The 20495-nt window shown below is 39.4% G+C and overlaps 1 protein-coding gene across 1 annotated transcript in view; it reads left to right on the top strand.

Moving 5' to 3' along the window:
* Window positions 1-20495, top strand: part of LOC127526860 (Fc receptor-like protein 3) — a 115561-nt gene that overhangs the window by 83314 nt on the left and 11752 nt on the right. Inside the window, exons 7-9 of the mRNA XM_051924017.1 lie at window positions 6493-6783; window positions 7309-7584; window positions 16609-16851. Of these exons, the coding sequence (XP_051779977.1) occupies window positions 6493-6783; window positions 7309-7584; window positions 16609-16851 (810 nt within the window). The remainder of the gene's footprint in view (window positions 1-6492; window positions 6784-7308; window positions 7585-16608; window positions 16852-20495) is intronic.

Genomic DNA, 20495 nt, shown 5'->3' with positions numbered 1-20495 from the left:
GGGGTTGTTATATTTATAACTGATATTCTGTTGCCCCACGTGTAGCACTTTGCACTTTTCTACATTAAACTCCATTTTCCAGGCGTTTGCCCAGTTCAAAAGTTGTTCAGGTCTTTTTGAATTCTTTTTGCTTTCTTCTTAGTGTATGCAATCCCTCCAGTTTTACTGTCATCTGTGAATTTCACAAGTTTCCTAACCACACCAGTAATATAAATCAGAAAAAGTAATGAGGGTCCAAGGACAGACCTCTGAGGGACTCCATGGATGACCTCTCTCCATGTGGAACATTCTCTACTTACAGTGCATCCGGAAAGTACTCACAGCGCATCACTTTTTCGACATTTTGTTATGTTACAGCCTTATTCCAAAATGGATTAAATTCATTTTTTCACTCAGAATTCTACACACAACACCCCATAATAACAACGTGAAAAAAGTTTACTTGAAGTTTTTGCAAATTTATTAAAAATGAAAAAACTGAGAAATCCCACGTACATAAGTATTCACAGCCTTTGCTCAATACTTTGTCGATGCACCTTTGGCAGCAATTCCAGCCTCAAGTCTTGTTGAATATGATGCCACAAGCTTGGCACACCTATCCTTGGCCAGTTTCGCCCATTCCTCTTTGCAGCACCTCTCAAGCTCCATCAGGTTGGATGGGAAGCGTCGGTGCACAGCCATTTTCAGATCTCTCCAGAGATGTTCAATCAGATTCAAGTCTGGGCTCTGGCTGGGCCACTCAAGGACATTCACAGAGTTGTCCTGAAGCCACTCCTTTGATATCTTGGCTGTGTGCTTAGGGTCGTTGTCCTGCTGAAAGATGAACCATCGCCCCAGTCTGAGGTCAAGAGCGCTCTGGAGCAGGTTTTCATCCAGGATGTCTCTGTACATTGCTGCAGTCATCTTTCCCTTTATCCTGACTAGTCTCCCAGTCCCCATCCCCACAGCATGATGCTGCCACCACCATGCTTCACTGTAGGGATGGTATTGGCCTGGTGATAAGCGGTGCCAGGTTTCCACCAAACGTGACGTCTGGCATTCACACCAAAGATTTCAATCTTTGTCTCATCAGACCAGAGAATTTTCTTTCTCATGGTCTGAGAGTCCTTCAGGTGCCTTTTGGCAAACTCCAGGTGGGCTGCCATGTGCCTTTTACTAAGGAGTGGCTTCCGTCTGGCCACTCTACCATACAGGCCTGATTGGTGGATTGCTGCAGAGATGGTTGTCCTTCTGGAAGGTTCTCCTCTCTCCACAGAGGACCTCTGGAGCTCTGACAGAGTGACCATCGGGTTCTTGGTCACCTCCCTGACTAAGGCCCTTCTCCCCCGATCACTCAGTTTAGATGGCCGGCCAGCTCTAGGAAGAGTCCTGGTGGTTTCGAACTTCTTCCACTTACGGATGATGGAGGCCACTGTGCTCATTGGGACCTGCAAAGCAGCAGAAATTTTTCTGTAACCTTCCCCAGATTTGTGCCTCGAGACAATCCTGTCTCAGAGGTCTACAGACAATTCCTTTGACTTCATGCTTGGTTTGTGCTCTGACATGAACTGTCAACTGTGAGACCTTCTATAGACAGGTGTGTGCCTTTCCAAATCATGTCCAGTCAACTGAATTTACCACAGGTGGACTCCAATGAAGCTGCAGAAACATCTCAAGGATGATCAGGGGAAACAGGAGGCACCTGAGCTCAATTTTGAGCTTCATGGCAAAGGCTGTGAATACTTATGGACATGTGATTTCTCAATTTTTTTATTTTTAATAAATTTGCAAAAATCTCAAGTAAACTTTTTTCACGTTGTCATTATGGGGTGTTGTGTGTAGAATTCTGAGGAAAAAAATGAATTTAATCCATTTTGGAATAAGGCTGTAACATAACAAAATGTGGAAACAGTGATGAAGCGCTGGGAATACTTTCTGGATGCACTGTATCAATACTCTGATCATCTGTTAACCAACGAGAGATCCAGTTTTGTAGGTCACCTCTGATGCCTATAAGCTTCTAGTTTCAGAACTAGATTTCAGAACTATTCAACCACTCATTGTTATTTGTTGTTTTTTTTTGTTTAATTACACTTGGATATCTGAGTGTGTGTTCACTAATACATTATAGCAAGCTTTCCCCTTGGGTATTTGAGCTCAGTGTTATTGCTGTTTACTTCATCAAGCAGGGGTTGGGGTAGGAAGATGGTACCCACAGTAGATTCAAATGCACGGTCATTAGTTCTGATATAATAAATGCTAAAGAAAGGCCCATTGCTGACTTGGGCCCATGGGATGCCTCTTTAGCTCTCGTGCTAACACCCTTTAATGTTGCTTTTGGTTTGTCATTCTGAGCTTGTTTCCTCGACTCTCAATCTATGATTTCTGATCTTGGCATCTTTACAGTGGATTCAGAAAGTCTTCAGATCCATTCACTTTTTTCACACTGTATTATATTGTAGATTTTTTTATTAAATGGATACATCTGCTGTTTTTCTCCTTCAATCTACAGTCAAAGAATCATAATGACAAAGTAAAAACAGGTTTTCAGAAAGGTTCACAAATTTATTAAAAATCAAAACCTGAATCTCTTGCTACTTCAAGTATTTAATCCTTTTGCTGTATCACTCCAAGTTGTGCTCAGGTGTTCCAGCTTGCTTTAATTCTCTTTGAGATGTGTTGAGAACTTGACTTAAGTCCACCTGTGCCATACTGAACTGAACTATGTTTAGAAAGTCACATGTGTCCCAGGGTATAGAAGGTTCCACAATTCACACTGCATGTCAGGACAAAAACCAAGTCATGAATTCAGGGAACGCTCTATAGACCTCAAAGTGTGGTGAGGCACAGATCAGGGCAAGGGGATCAAACCATCTCTAAAGGTTTGAGTGTTCCCAGGAGCACAGTGGCCTCAAGAATTGTGAAATGGGAGAAGATTAGAACCAGTAGGACATCTTCTAGAGTTGGCCAGCCAGTCAACCTGAGTAACCAGGTGAGAAGGGCATTGATCAGAAAGGTGACCAAGAATCCATTGGTCAGTCTGACAGAGTTTCAGAAGTCCTCTGCTGAGATGGTAGAACCTGTTGGAAAGACCATCATCTCAGCATCCCTCCATCAATTGGGCATTTATGGTACAGTGCCTGGAAGGAAACTATTTTTCACTGAAAGGCATTTAAAGGACTCTGAGAGCTGAAAAAAAAAATATCTGGTCTGATAAGACAAAGTTGAACTCTTTGGGCAGAACTCCAAGCACTATGTCTGGTGAAGACCAGGCCCTGCTCATCATCTGTCTAATACCATCACTACAAGGGAGCATGTAGGTGGCGTTACTCTGTCGGATAGGGATGCTGGTCAGGATTGAGGGAAGGATGAAAGCAGCAAAATTCAGATGTGTCGCTGAAGAAAATCTGCTGCAGAGTACATGCCACCTCAGAGTGGGACAACAGTTCACCTTTCAGCACAACATTGACCTGAAACACACAACCAAAACAATACTGGAGTGGCTTTGGGACAAGTCTGAGTGTCTTTGTCTGGCCAAACCAAAGCCTTCACCTTTGAGGATGACAATGACCTGAAACATACAACTATTATTATTATACACTCCATAGAAGATGTGTGGAGAGACTTGAAAATGGCAGTTTACAAATGCTTCTAAAAGAGCTTGAGAAGAGGAAGAATGAGATCAACTGGCTGAATCCAGGTGTGGGAGTCTTAACCAAAGACTCAAAGCTGTAATTATTGCCAAAGGGAGTAATGAATTAAGGGTCTGCATTTTTCTATGAATGAGAATATCCAGTATTTGATTTTGAATAAAATGGAGCAGCTGAATGAAAAAGAAGAAGGGTGAAGACTGATGGACAAAAATGTCAAATGTATCCAAAAATTGATAATATAGTAAAGTGTGTAGAAAGGGAAAGAGTTTGAATAATTTCTGAATCCACGGTATATCTCAAGGTGTTATATCTACAGTAGAGTTTATGTCAAAGTCAAAGCGAACTTTATTGTCATCTCAACCATATACAAGTACAGTGGAGCCTCGGGTCACGACCGTAATTTGTTCCAAAACTCTGGTCACAACCCCTTTTTTGTCATGACCTGAACTAATTCCCCCACTATAGGACTATAGGTAAATACAATTAATTTGTTCTGGACCATACGAGCTGTATGTAAATTTTTTTTAAGATTTTTAAGCACAAAAATAGTTAATTATCTATGTTTCTAAATGACAGTTTAATTTATGCACGGATGGCGGACGCACCGAAGCGCATGCGCACTGCACCACAGCGCCCCAGAGTCAAACGCAGCGGCTTCCCAGAGTCAGTAGGTGGCGCCCAAACAACACAACGTGTAAACTAAACTTGCTCTAATCCACTGTGCCAGCAGTCGGTGTCAGCAGAGGCAAAGGAGTCACGGCTCCAAATGGAAAGAGCTCAACGATTTGTAATACAAAACCGAGCCCGTACTTCCCAGAGTCAGTACGTGGTGCCCAAACACCACAACCTGTAAAATACACTTGCTCTAATCCACTGTGCCAGCAGTCAGTGTGGCATATCTGAATCACATAACGGTAATTCCGTATTAAATGTAAGTTGGATTATGCATCCTAACAGTAAACGACTTCTACCTAACGACACAGCCACAGAACAACAAAGACGAGACCGCATGGATAAAAACAATACACGGAGGCTCCTACAACGCGCTTCAGACACACCAGAAGCAAAGACGTCACGGCTCCACAATGAAAGAGCTCAACTAACGGAAATACAAAACGAGCCCGTATGGATAAACACAATGAACGAACGCGCCCACAACGCGCTTCTGACACAGCAGAGGCAAAGGAGTCACGGCTCCAAATGGAAGGAGCTCAACGATTTGTAATACAAACACGAGCCCATATGGCTACGACCTGTAAACGAGCCTGTATGGATAAATACAATGAAAGAAGGCGCCCACACAAAGAAACTGCTTTAGTACAAATATGTTTATTTAATTAAATGAAAACTTTACCATGGCTACGACCTGTGAACTAAACCTGAGATAAAGCGTGCGCGCCAGGTTGTACAGCCGCTCGAACGCGACCGCCCACACCACCGCATATACCAGCTTCTTTTAGTAATGTAGCCCTCCATGCCCAGATCCGCTGCCATGGTCACTTCAGCTCTTGAATCCACCGCCGTCAGCAAACGACTTCTCGCTGACGACACAGCCATAGAAAAACAAAAAAGAGACTGCATGGATAAAAACAATAAACGAAGGCGCCTACAATGCTCTTCTGAAACACCAGAACCAGATGAGTCACAGCTCCAAAAAGAAACCGCTTTAGTACAAATATGTTTATTTAATTAAATGACATTTCCCAGGACACACCCACCCTTCATGATATTTCATCCCTCCAAATATCGGAGGGAACAGAAAGTGATTGCCATTCTTGGATTTGTGATTCTTTCGAGAATCGCGGGGTTGCTGGTACCATAGAATGCACAGGGTAACAGTAAACTAAATGTAAAAACATTGAATAACACTGAGAAAAACTTGAACAGTGAAAACTAACATTGCAGGAGTTCACGCTACAGCCTTACGAACCGACCGCTGTAAACACTTTTATTTAAATGAGTTTTAAGTACAGGGAAAAAAATGAATATTTGAAAAATCTGATAATTTATACAAAAACTAACCATAAACAACCAAGAAAACTAACCTTGCATGAGTCGAGTTCTGGCGTGAAGGAAGTGAGGAGGAACTGGGTGGAGAGAAGATTACAGTTTTGAGGTAAAGTCCCTCTGTGCGATGCACGTCTGACCGAGAACAATGTACTGTACAGGGAGAGACTGAACATGTGTGGAAATCATCATCGGCGTGTACGAACCGGAAGGGAAACAGGCTTGTCCGTCACCCGAGTGTGTGGTCGTGAACAGATGCAAAAGTTTGGCAAACGTTTTGGTCGTAACCCGAATTGTACGTGGTCTGAGACGTTCGTGACCCGAGCTTCCACTGTATACAGATTGACGAAATTGCGAAGCTCAGGGTCCACAGTGTAACAACATGAAGTACAAATAATAAATTAAAAATAGAATTAAAATTTAAATTTAAATTTAAAATTAAAACACAAACAAGACAAGACATTGTGCAAAGATAAAGCAAAGAAGTGTGAGTCTTTATTTATATAGCCATGATAAATGTCAATCATACATGTTTAATAAGCATGAACAGCATCATCTTTTACCACCGTCACATTACCATCTCCCTCCAGTGTCCTCTGGTGGGTCGCATGAACATTGAGGTCAAGAGCGTCCAGACAGGTCTTTAGTAGTCTGCTTACTTTTAATACGTTGGCACTAGAACTTTCCACAAGGGTTAGGGTTAGGGTTTTTTTCACAATTATTAAACTAATAAAACTATATAAACTAATTTCCACAAGATTATTAAGAAGACCAGCAAGGGGTCTGAGATGTACATTATGAGTTTCTACAAGAAGCACCTCTAACTGGATTGTCACCTTTTTGTCTTCTCCAGATCGACCAAAGCTTTTCCTCACAATGAGACCCTCATGGCAGGTGGTCTACTATGGAGAGACTGTGACCCTCTACTGCCAGATGAATATAGATATCCCTGGACTGCAGTACCAATGGTATAAAGATGGCGAGAGACTGCAAGCACCTTATGCTGTTGGCCACAAACTGGAGAGCAACGTCTGCACCATTAGCGCCATTGTGTGGTCTGACCAGGGTGAATACAAGTGCCAGGCCCACATGGGAAAGCCATTTTTTCAGTCGTACACCAGCAGGCCTCTCCTTTTAAATATCAGTAAGTCAATCCATCTGTTCATTCATTTTTCTGAACCCACGTGTCTCCACTTTATGGTCTTGGGGAATGCAGCAAAAAAGGAGCCCATCTAAGGATCCATTTCAGTTGCCAACAGCCTGCATGTCTTTGACATTTGAGATAACGAGAACATGACACAGGGAGGACGTGTCCAGGCTAGGGTTTGGGTCCAGGATTTTTGAAGTTATGGCCCCCACACCAACCATAAGTAAATGAGTATGAATTATATATAGTTAGTGGTTGATTTTTATTCATTATGTGCCTGAAGCAATATGCTTAAACTACATCCAATGTAAACGCACATCCAGGGTCTGAATCTGACTCCCAATTGTTGTCCGTATTATGTTTGCATGTTCTCTCCAGGTCAGCGGGGGACACGTGGGTGAAGTTAATTGCTGCTAGGACCAGCGCCCATGACCCTGAACTGGACTAAGTGGGTTTGAGAATGTGATTTCATAAACGTGGATCAATTGATAAGACAATGAACACTTCTTTGTTTCTTTGCAGCTGAGCACCCAGAGGTTTCCTTTCTGCAATGGCCGACATGGACGGTCCTGTTTGCGGGAGAGACAGTTACACTCAACTGCAGAGTAAACGGAAATCCTCTATTTAAGAAATTCTGGTGGTTCATGGCGACAGCAAACCATCTGAGGCAAAATCTGTCCTGTGAAAACATCCCAAGCTGTTCAGTGACATTTTCACACAAGAACCAGAGCGGCCTGTACTGGTGTGAGACGGAATCGGGAGAGAAACGCAGCAAAGCGGTCAGCTTCATCGTCACGGGTGAGTCATTGATGTACGATCTCAACTGGAGTCCGAGACACCAAACACATGCTGCTCTCAGTCAAGTTTGGCCTTTTTTGCTTGTCTTATGTTCACCGCGTAATGTTTCATGTTGTCCCTCAGTAGAGTGAAGCTCACATGTCATCTTGAATCCTGTTGATATTTTGTACACAGTACAAAGATGAATAATTCATGCACTTGTACATCTACTTGCAATCAGAAAGCATTTGATAAGGTGCCACATGAGAGGTTGGGCTTCAAATTAAAAGAAGTGGGAGTTCAGGGTGATGTTTGTAGATGGGTGCAGAATTGGCTCAGACACAGGAAGCAGAGGGTGATGGTGTGAGGAACCTCATCAGAACTGGCCGATGTTAAGAGTGGTGACCAGCAGGGGGCAGTGTGGGGGCTGCTGCTATTTTTAATATATAGAAATGATTTAGATAGGAATATAAGGAACAAGCTGGTTAAGTTTGCAGATGATACCAAGATAGGTGGATTAGCAGATAATTTGAAATCCGTTATATCATCACAGAAGGACTTGGAGAGCAGACAGGCTTGGGCAGATTTGTGGACGATCAAATTTAATGTCAGTAAATGTAAAGAATTAGACATAGGAAGGAAAATGTGAGGTTTGTATACACAATGGGGAGTCTGAAAATTGAGTGTCCACCTTATGAGAAGGATTTAGGAGTCGTAGTGGACTCTAAGCTGTCGACTACCAGACAGTGTTGAGAAGCCATTAAGAAGGCTAACAGAATGTTAGGTTATATAGCGCCTTGATGTGTGGAGTACAAGTCACAGGAGGTTCTGCTCAAGCTTTATAACACACTGGTGAGGCCTCATCTTGAGTCCTGTGTGCAGTTTGGGTCTCCAGGCTACAAAAAGGACATAACAGCACAAGAGAAGGTCCAGAGAACAGTGACAAGGCTGATTACAGGGCTACAGGGGATGAGTTATGAGGAGAAATGATAAGATCTGAGCCTTAAGGAGATGAAGAGGAGACCTGACTGAAGGGTTTAAAATGATGAAGGGAATTAGTACAGTGGATCAAGACGGTGACTTTAAAATGAGTTCATCAAGAACACGGGGACACAGTTGGAAACTTGTGAAGGGAAATTTCACAAAAACATGAGGAAGTTTTTCTTTACACAAAGAACGATAGACACTTGGAATAAGCAACTAAGTAGTGTGGTAGACAGTAAGACTTTAGGGACTTTCAAAACTCGACTTGATGTTTTTTTGGCTGAAATAATTGGAGAGGACTGGCGAGCTTTGTTGGGCTGAATGGCCTGTTCTCGTCCAGAGTGTTCGAATGCTCTAATGTTCTAATACCTTCACTCTGGGGACTTTAGCTATAAAAGTGTGCAGCCGATCTTTGCCTTCTGCGGTACGTTCACGGAGCCCACCGTCCCAAAGCAGCAGCAGAGGCTAACAAGACAAGCCATTGTTTCATATAGCACCTTACCCAGGGGGCTTTCTAAGGTCAATGTAACAGCAAAACAGCTTCAAAGTATTTTTAAGAATAAAGGGTGAGCAAGAGAGCCATTTTGTATTGCATAATTAGTGCTATATTTTGGTATCACAGAAAACACAAAATGCACTAAAACGTGTTTTTTTGGGAGTTTCAAAGTGTTTTCTTTGGGTGTAAAGTACAGGAATATTGGAGGAAGCAACTAAAGGATATGGCCAGAGTGGAGCAGATGACATTATTGGTTTTTTTTGTTTCTTTTTTAATGGGTTATGCACAAACAAACTTCCCTAAATGCAGCAGAAAATTAATTGACGCCAATGGCGGGCCAGAAATGACCCAAAGGATGTGTGAAGGTAAATATTTCTAAGAAGCTGTGGAAATTATGGAATGTTTCACTTTTTGTACTGTTTGTTACTTGAGTTACACCAGTAAGAGAGTCAATATATATTATATATTTAGGGATCCAAAGGTGGAGAAAGCTGGAGAGAACTAAATCACCAAAACTAAAAAAATTAAACCCACAAAACACCAAAAAGGTCAGTCAGTCTTTATCCAAACCGCTATATCCTAACACAGGGTCACAGGGGTCTTCTGGAGCCAATCCCAGCTAGCACAGGGCACAAGGCAGGAAACAAACCCCGAGCAGGGTGCCAGTCCACTGCAGGGCACACACACACACTAGGGACAATTTAGGATCACCAATGCATGTCTTTGGACTGTGGGAGGAAACCCACGCAGACACGGGTAAAACATGCAAACTCCACACAGAGAGGACCCGGGAAGCAAACCCAGGTCTCCTTACTGCGAGGCAGCAGCGCTACCACTGCGCCACCGTGCCGCCCACCAAAAAGGTCTTTATGCCAAATTACTTTGATTTAACTCTAAGAAAAAAAAGAAGGTTTTTGAAGTTCAGTATCTCAGTGTTCAGATGAGAAGTGTAAAGTACCGCCATCTTATTTAAGGTCTGGCTAGTAACACAACATGCCACAATGGTGCCTTTACCACGGCTGTTTGATAGATAGATAGATAGATAGATAGATAGATAGATAGATAGATAGATAGATAGATAGATAGATAGATAGATAGATAGATAGATAGATAGATAGATAGATATTAAAGGCACTATATGATAGATAGATAGATAGATAGATAGATAGATAGATAGATAGATAGATAGATAGATAGATAGATAGATAGATAGATAGATAGATAGATATGAAAGGCACTATATGATAGATAGATAGATAGATAGATAGATAGATAGATAGATAGATAGATAGATAGATAGATAGATAGATAGATAGATAGATAGATAGATAGAAAAGGCACTATATGATAGATAGATAGATAGATAGATAGATAGATAGATAGATAGATAGATAGATAGATAGATAGATAGATAGATATGAAAGGCACTATATGATAGATAGATAGATAGATAGATAGATAGATAGATAGATAGATAGATAGATAGATAGATAGATAGATAGATAGATAGATAGATAGAAAAGGCACTATATGATAGATAGATAGATAGATAGATAGATAGATAGATAGATAGATAGATAGATAGATAGATAGATAGATAGATAGATAGATAGATAGATAGATAGATAGATAGATAGATAGATATGAAAGGCACTATATGATAGATAGATAGATAGATAGATAGATAGATAGATAGATAGATAGATAGATAGATAGATAGATAGATAGATAGATAGATAGATAGATAGAGTGAAAGGCACTATATAATAGATAGATAGATAGATAGATAGATAGATAGATAGATAGATAGATAGATAGATAGATAGATAGATAGATAGATAGAGTGAAAGGCACTATATAATAGATAGATAGATAGATAGATAGATAGATAGATAGATAGATAGATAGATAGATAGATAGATAGATAGATAGATAGATAGATAGATAGATAGATAGATAGATAGATAGATAGATATGAAAGGCACTATATGATAGATAGATAGATAGATAGATAGATAGATAGATAGATAGATAGATAGATAGATAGATAGATAGATAGAAAAGGCACTATATGATAGATAGATAGATAGATAGATAGATAGATAGATAGATAGATAGATAGATAGATAGATAGATAGATAGATAGATAGATAGATAGATAGATAGATAGATAGAGTGAAAGGCACTATATAACAGATAGATAGATAGATAGATAGATAGATAGATAGATAGATAGATAGATAGATAGATAGATAGATAGATAGATAGATAGATAGATAGATATGAAAGGCACTATATGATAGATAGATAGATAGATAGATAGATAGATAGATAGATAGATAGATAGATAGATAGATAGATAGATAGATAGATAGATAGAGTGAAAGGCACTATATAATAGATAGATAGATAGATAGATAGATAGATAGATAGATAGATAGATAGATAGATAGATAGATAGATAGATATGAAAGGCACTATATGATAGATAGATAGATAGATAGATAGATAGATAGATAGATAGATAGATAGATAGATAGATAGATAGATAGATAGATAGATAGATAGAAAAGGCACTATATGATAGATAGATAGATAGATAGATAGATAGATAGATAGATAGATAGATAGATAGATAGATAGATAGATAGATAGATAGATATGAAAGGCACTATATGATAGATAGATAGATAGATAGATAGATAGATAGATAGATAGATAGATAGATAGATAGATAGATAGATAGATAGATAGAAAAGGCACTATATGATAGATAGATAGATAGATAGATAGATAGATAGATAGATAGATAGATAGATAGATAGATAGATAGATAGATAGATAGATAGATAGATAGATAGAGTGAAAGGCACTATATAACAGATAGATAGATAGATAGATAGATAGATAGATAGATAGATAAATAGATAGATAGATAGATAGATAGATAGATAGATAGATAGATAGATAGATAGATAGATAGATAGATAGATATGAAAGGCACTATATGATAGATAGATAGATAGATAGATAGATAGATAGATAGATAGATAGATAGATAGATAGATAGATAGATAGATAGATATGAAAGGCACTATATGATAGATAGATAGATAGATAGATAGATAGATAGATAGATAGATAGATAGATAGATAGATTAAATAGATAGATAGAAAAGGCACTATATGATAGATAGATAGATAGATAGATAGATAGATAGATAGATAGATAGATAGATAGATAGATAGATAGATAGATAGATAGATAGAGTGAAAGGCACTATATAACAGATAGATAGATAGATAGATAGATGATAGATAGATAGATAGATAGATAGATAGATAGATAGATAGATAGATAGATAGATAGATAGATAGATAGATATGAAAGGCACTATATGATAGATAGATAGATAGATAGATAGATAGATAGATAGATAGATAGATAGATAGATAGATAGATAGATAGATAGATAGATAGATAGATAGATAGATAGAGTGAAAGGCACTATATAATAGATAGATAGATAGATAGATAGATAGATAGATAGATAGATAGATAGATAGATAGATAGATAGAGTGAAAGGCACTATATAATAGATAGATAGATAGATAGATAGATAGATAGATAGATAGATAGATAGATAGATAGATAGATAGATAGATAGATAGATAGATAGATAGATAGATAGATAGAAAAAAGGCACTATATGATAGATAGATAGATAGATAGATAGATAGATAGATAGATAGATAGATAGATAGATAGATAGATAGATAGATAGATAGATAGATAGAGAGTGAAAGGCACTATATAACAGATAGATAGATAGATAGATAGATAGATAGATAGATAGATAGATAGATAGATAGATAGATAGATAGATAGATAGATAGATAGAAAAGGCACTATATGATAGATAGATAGATAGATAGATAGATAGATAGATAGATAGATAGATAGATAGATAGAAAGGCACTATATAACAGATAGATAGATAGATAGATAGATAGATAGATAGATAGATAGATAGATAGATAGATAGATAGATAGATAGATAGATAGATAGATAGATAGATAGATAGATAGATAGATAGATATGAAAGGCACTATATGATAGATAGATAGATAGATAGATAGATAGATAGATAGATAGATAGATAGATAGATAGATAGATAGATAGATAGATAGAGTGAAAGGCACTATATAATAGATAGATAGATAGATAGATAGATAGATAGATAGATAGATAGATAGATAGATAGATAGATAGATAGATAGAGTGAAAGGCACTATATAATAGATAGATAGATAGATAGATATGAAAGGCACTATATGATAGATAGATAGATAGATAGATAGATAGATAGATAGATAGATAGATAGATAGATAGATAGATAGATAGATAGATAGATAGATAGATAGAAAAGGCACTATATGATAGATAGATAGATAGATAGATAGATAGATAGATAGATAGATAGATAGATAGATAGATAGATAGATAGATAGATAGATAGATAGATAGAGTGAAAGGCACTATATAACAGATAGATAGATAGATAGATAGATAGATAGATAGATAGATAGATAGATAGATAGATAGATAGATAGATAGATAGATAGATAGATAGATAGATAGATAGATAGATAGATAGATAGAAAAGGCACTATATGATAGATAGATAGATAGATAGATAGATAGATAGATAGATAGATAGATAGATAGATAGATAGATAGATAGATAGATAGATATGAAAGGCACTATATGATAGATAGATAGATAGATAGATAGATAGATAGATAGATAGATAGATAGATAGATAGATAGATAGATAGATAGATAGATAGATAGATAGATAGATAGATAGATAGATAGATAGATAGATAGATAGAGAGTGAAAGGCACTATATAATAGATAGATAGATAGATAGATAGATAGATAGATAGATAGATAGATAGATAGATAGATAGATAGATAGATAGATAGATAGATAGATAGATAGATAGATACTTTATTAATCCCAAGTGGAAAGTCACAAAATAAAAAAAAAGAAAAAAAAAAGCGCTCTAAGTTGAGTACTTGAATAGGCGAGTCTCAGCTTGTAAAAATCCATGCCCACGTTGTAAAAGTAAGTGTGTCCAGGGAACGAATCTTCATAAAATAAAGTGATAGGAGTGATCAATAAAAAGAGAAAAATAAAAGTAGAAAGATAAATAAGTAGAAAAATAAAGTCGTACACGGAGCTGCTGAAAAGGCTGCCACTCTCGGCGGCGCCTGAGTCACCTACTTGAGCCTCAAGTCTAATCCTGTTTGTGACAGTGTGGGTCAGCTCCACTCTCTGCCGCATGCCTCTTTATCCAGCTACTGTTGATAACGTAGGTACAAAAAAAATATCAGTGCTTTTATTAAAACAAAGTCAATTAAAATGGTGTTTCAAAACAAAGTGCAGTGCAAAATTCAATCAATAATCCGTAAAAACAAACTGCTAAAGGAGGTTAAAAAAAAAAATTAATGAAACATTCCTTTAAAAATCAAGATTAAAATTCCCAGGCAGGAAAGTGTCCTTTAAATCTGAGCCCTGGTGGCTTCCTTTTAAAACAGACATCTCTCCATCTTACCTTATTCAGGTTTTTCAGCTTGGAGAGATGTCGACCAATAGGCGCAGAAACCCCTTCAGTCCTGGTTTGTGTCACCACCGCCAGTCCCACGCCGTCCCACGGGATGCTGCCGAGCCCTGTTCTGCTCGCACCGCTGTCGATCCTCCCAGCACGAGCACTTTGTTCACCCACCGCTGCCAGTTGCTTGGCTCTACCCAGTGACATCACACCCTGATTGTAATGGTCCCTCTTGCTACTTGGCCACTCAGCAGGGGCGACTCCTCAGCCTCCTCCTAAGCACTGACCACACGGTCTTTCCTGGGGCTCAAATTCCCGTCTGCCTGCTTTCTGTCCATTAACATCAGCTTGCTCACTCGCTCGCGCCTGCCTCTACCTCTGTCTGTCCGTCTGGTTGTCCATCCGTCAACCTCCGTCATTGTCTTCTGTTTCTCTTTTCAGATCTTCTCTCTTCTTCTCTCCTGTGCAGTGTCCTTTTACCTCAAATTGGTTAGGTGCAGGCGTAAACCGCCGCTCCCTGCAAGGCATTGATGAGGCATTCAACAACAACAACATCATTTATTTATATAGCACATTTTCATACAAAAAATGTAGCTCAAAGTGTTTTACATGATGAAGAAAAGAAAAATAAAAGACAAAGTAAGAATTAAAATAAGACATTAATTAACATAGACTGCAGTGGGTTGGCACCCTGCCCGGGATTGGTTCCCTGTCTTGCCCCCTGTCTTGGCTGGGATTGGCTCCAGCAGACCCCCATGACCCTGTGTTCGGATTCAGCGGGTTGGAAAATGGATGGATGGATAATTAACATAGAGTAAGAGTAAGGTCCGATGGCCAGGGGGGACAGAAAAAACCAAAAAAAAAAAAATCCAGACGGCTGGAGAGAAAAAAATAAAATCTGTAGGGTTTCCAGACCATGAGACCACCCAGTCCCCTCTGATGCTCGCATTTGTACGTGTATGAGTGCCCAGCCAGGCACCCCAATCGGCCCCACAGCAAGTATATTCATACCCTGTATCCGACCTCAAGGCTGCACTCAATTATTTATTTAAAAATCAGCCACTTTTTTCCTACACCACGGACCCAGTATATCACAGTTATCAAAAACAAATGTAAAAATATGCATAAAATGGCTGCAAATGATATCAGCTTTCGTCCTAGAGAATCAGTCCCCTGATGATGACACTGACAATTAATCCAATGAGTAAAAATGAGTTGGTATAGAGAAGAGTATGCAGGGCACGGGAGGAAGACGGTTTGGTCCTTATAGTTGTTATAAACAGAAAAGTTACTTGAGTATTTCACTACAGCCTCCTATTTTAAATACCAATGAAAAATAAAATGTAGTAAAAAGTAAAAGTAAAATTAAATAAAAAGTAAATAAAAAATTAAATTACATTAACGCCTCGTCAAGAACAATATGAATTACTTTATTCTCTAACTTCCATTCTATAAATGTTGCTTTTTTGCATTTCTTTTCACATATTCTCTGGGATATTTTGCTCTTTCTTGTTTATCGGACGATTCTCTTTGCTCTTGATTTTTATTATACGCAGCTCTTTTTTGTTCATTTTCTTGTTTTCGACGTTCATTATCAGCTCTTGCAGCTGTTTTTCTATCGCATTTTAAAATTCGATGTTCCTGAATAGATCATGTGCTTTTCTGCCTTGCCATTATAACTGACTGCATTGAAGGGTGAGTTAGTACTGAGAGTGTCACAGGGTAGAGAGAGAGAGAGAATGTGCCCAACAGGAGAAACGATTGGGCGAGCGGTGTGGAGGGGCGTGGTTAAGACTGAATAAAGCAGACACAATGGAAAACCTTTTTAATATATTTGAGAGAAAGAAACATGGAAAGTTCTGAAAATGAACAGATGAAAGATGAATGGCTCTCATCAATGCCATCTCTTCTCTCCTTCTCTTTTTTTTTGATATTCCCAGCTGACATGGTGGCTCTGCAGACTCCTCCACTGCCACTCACAGAAGGTGACAATGTGACTCTGGAGTGCCGAACTCAGTACTTGACAAACTACACGACTAAGGTGTATCATGAAGACCAAGAGAGGCAGCCATCCGTATGGTACACTCGGGTCAAGAAGGAGCACAAAGGACGATACAAGTGTGTCGTGTTCTCTGGTGAGACTCTGAAGGCTTCATCTGAGGAGGTCAACATCACGGTCAGAGGTGAGAGGAACAAGTTATCTTTTATGGACTACAGCCTCTCCTGTGTTTACACTACTTCTGTAAAATGGTAACTGATCTAAAAAATAATTTCTCCCCTTAATTGTAGTACTAGGGTGTTATGCCGTGTTAGCCATTATGAATGTAGAGAAAAGCCAAGCAAAATGAGACCTTTTATTGGCTAACTAAAAAGATTACAATATGCAAGCTTTCGAGGCAACTCAGGCCCCTTCTTCAGGCGAGATGGAATCAAATTGCCTGAAGAAGGGGCCGGAGTTGCCTCGAATGCTTGCATATTGTAATCTTTTTAGTTAGCCAATAAAAGGGGTCATTTTGCTTGGCTTTTCTCCCCTTAATTGAACAGCCTGTAGCTCCAGTTAGAAGAAGTGTTTCTGCAATTTTTTTTGTTTTCATCACTAACTTCAAGACAGGAGCCATTGTTGTTCCCTTTATAGGACTGCTATTATGAAGGAAGTTGAGAAGGCAGACTTGCAATACGCTGTAGTCGCTGTGGTGTGTCGGTTAGAACACAGGAACTAATCCAACCATTTTAGGAACACTGCTTTAATGTTGAAATGCCAGAAATTCACATGAAGTAGAACAACCGTACAGGTAGGTGAGTAGGTGTGTGTTTATTTGGTCAACAAACGCACAAACTTAAACTTTCTCTAACAGTTCCGACTTTCATGAGGTACATCTCACAAACTCACATGCTCACTGCACACTCCACGGTTTTCACGTGACCATGCTTCAGCACCTTAAAGGCACACAAGCCTTTTTTACAGCCACTCCCAAATTTGGTTTTGACCTTTTACTTCATTCTGAAAGTCTGTCACTGGAAGGTTCATCGTCAGTTATTTCTGGAAGTTCTATAAGTTGGGTCACAGGTCGAGAGTACACTCTTCCATTAATCCTTACTTCAGCTGTTCGAACCCGTCCGTCAGCTCCTGGTATGACACACAGTACTCTACCTACAGGCCATGAAGCTCTGGGTAACTGTGGATCAAGAAGCATCACTTGCATTGCATTACATTAATTGCAGAATTGGCTCAGACACAGGAAGCAGAGAGTGATGGTGCGAGGAACCTCATCAGAACTGGTGATGTTAAGAGTGGTGACCACAGGGGTCAGTGCTAGAGCTGCTGCTATTTTTAATAAATATAAATGATTTAGATAGGAATATAAGTAACAAGCTGGTGAAATTTGCAGATGATACCAAGATAGGTGGATTAGCAGATAATTTGGAATCCGTTATATCATCACAGAAGGACTTGGATAGCAGACAGGCTTGGGCAGATTTGTGGCAGATGAAATTTAATGTCAGTAAATGTAAAGAATTACACATAGGAAGTGAAAATGTGAGATCTGAATACACAATGGGGGTCGGAAAATAGAGACACACCTTATGAAAAGGATTTAGGAGTCATAGTGGACTCAGCGCTGAGTTGAGAAGCCATTAAGAAGGCTAACAGAGTGTCAGGTTATATAGCGCCTTGATGTGTGCAGTACAAGTCACAGGAGGTTCTGCTCAAGCTTTGTAACACACTGGTGAGGCCTCATCTGGAGTCCTGGGTGCAGTTTGGGTCTACAGGCTTCAAAAAGGACATAGCAGCACTAGAGAAGGTCCAGAGAAGAATGACTGGGCTGATTCAGGGCTACAGGGGAAGAGTTATGAGTGAAGATTAAAAGAGCTGAGCCTTTACAGTTTAAGAAAAAGAAGATGTAGAGGTGACCTGATTGAAGTGTTTAAAATTATGAAGGGAATTAGTCCATTGGATTGAGACGGTGATTTTAAAATGAGTTCATCAAGAACACGGAGACACAGTTGGAAACTTGTGAAGGGGAAATTTCACACAAACATTAGGAAGTTTTTCTTTACACAAAGAACGATAGACACTTGGAATAAGCTACCAAGCAGTGTGGTAGACAGTAAGATGTTGGGGACTTTCAAAACTCAATTTGATGTTTTTTGGGAAGAAATAAGTGGATTGGACTGGTGAGCTTTGTTGGGCTGAATTGTCTGTTCTCGTCTAGAGTGTTCTAATGTTCTTTCCATCTGCTAGATTAGCTGCCTCTTTCTGCCACTTCTGATGTGCCTGAATGTTCGGTAGGTAATACTTCAGAAAGCATGACCAGAAACGATCTGCCAGCACCTGGCTGTGTCTCCATCTCCTTCTAGTCAAGAGATCTGATTCAGGATAGACAACCTGAGGAAGGGATGAGTCAGGCCGCCCCATAAGCAGATAGTTGGGGGTCACTGGGTCAAGCTGTAGATTTCTATGAGAATTATTCTGAGCTCCGGGTGAAGCCATCTCTAGTTCTCTACAATTTGGTGTTGCTTGAGCTTGCAGAGTTTGAGGTAACAACATTCTGCTGCCATCATAATCCTCTTCTTGGTAAATTGTGTGCAGTACTCCTGGCCGCAGTGAAGATGATGCTTCTAGAACCCTATAGCCTGCATAGCTTAAATCATAATCCTCTAAGTAACATGGAGGGCGTAACTGTATTTTTGGATAGGTTGCTCCAGCTTGCTGGTTGGAGTAAGGATACATGTTCCACAGTAACCACTGCATTCCGGCTCAATGGACCACAAATTATTATGAAGGAAGCTGAGAAGGCAGACTTGCAATATATTGTAGTCGCTGTGGTGTGTCGGTTAGAACACAGGAACTAATCCAACCATTTCAGGAACACTGCTTTAATGTTGAAATGCCTTCAAATTCACATGACATAGAACAACTGTACAGGTAGGTGAGTAGGTGTGTGTTTATTTGGCCAACAAACGCACAAACTTAAACTTTCTCTAGCGGCTCCAGTAGTTCCAGCTTTCATGAGGTAAATCTCACAAACACACATGCTCACTGCACACTCCATGGTTTTCACATGACCATGCTTCAGCGTCTTTAAGGCACACAAGCCTTTTTTACACCTACAGTTATGTACAAAGAGAATTTTTAGAGGATGCCTCTCACCAACACAAATGGAAACATATTGACATTAAAATAAAAATGATAGTTGTCTCTATTGGGGGGTTCCTGTGTCTCTAGGCTTGTTACTGTGTCTACTTTAAGCAGATGTGCAGTCAACACTAAGAATGAGGACTTGTAATGAGTGAACAGGTCACGTTCAGCGTCTCTGTGTTCAGATTACTTGGAGGGTAAAAAGATTTTGAAATGGGTCCTGCTCAGAATTTTCACTCAAACTCAAACATATTGAGGATTCCGGGCATGCAGCTTAGAAAAAGAAGAACACTGAAGCAGCACAATGGACGAATGTGAAATGCATTAACACTCTGCTTTACTGCATATTCACACTTGTAGATGAAATGCAGAAACAGACGAATGACACAATTAATGTCTTGGTAGACTTCCATTTTGCCACTGGTGGGGCCTAATTGAATACCCCCTGCTATACCAAGCACTAGTCCATAGACAGGAGCATCACACAGAGGTTGGGACTATCCACTGATACAGCGTGTTGCCTCACCCACCACATGATGAACCTCCTCAGGATCCCTGATTAGGACCTGAGCGCAGCCGTGCAATGGGTGACACCTCAGCACCAGACTAGTTTAACTGGAATGGAACAGTGTGAGTTTTTTTTTACAGGGGCTAGAGTGCCAATCCTGCCACCATGCCCCAAATTTT

The sequence above is a fragment of the Erpetoichthys calabaricus genome, chromosome 2, assembly GCF_900747795.2.
Source record: "Erpetoichthys calabaricus chromosome 2, fErpCal1.3, whole genome shotgun sequence".
NCBI classification, from domain to species: Eukaryota; Metazoa; Chordata; class Cladistia; order Polypteriformes; family Polypteridae; genus Erpetoichthys; species Erpetoichthys calabaricus.
This window is presented reverse-complemented; position numbering and strand designations above follow the sequence as displayed.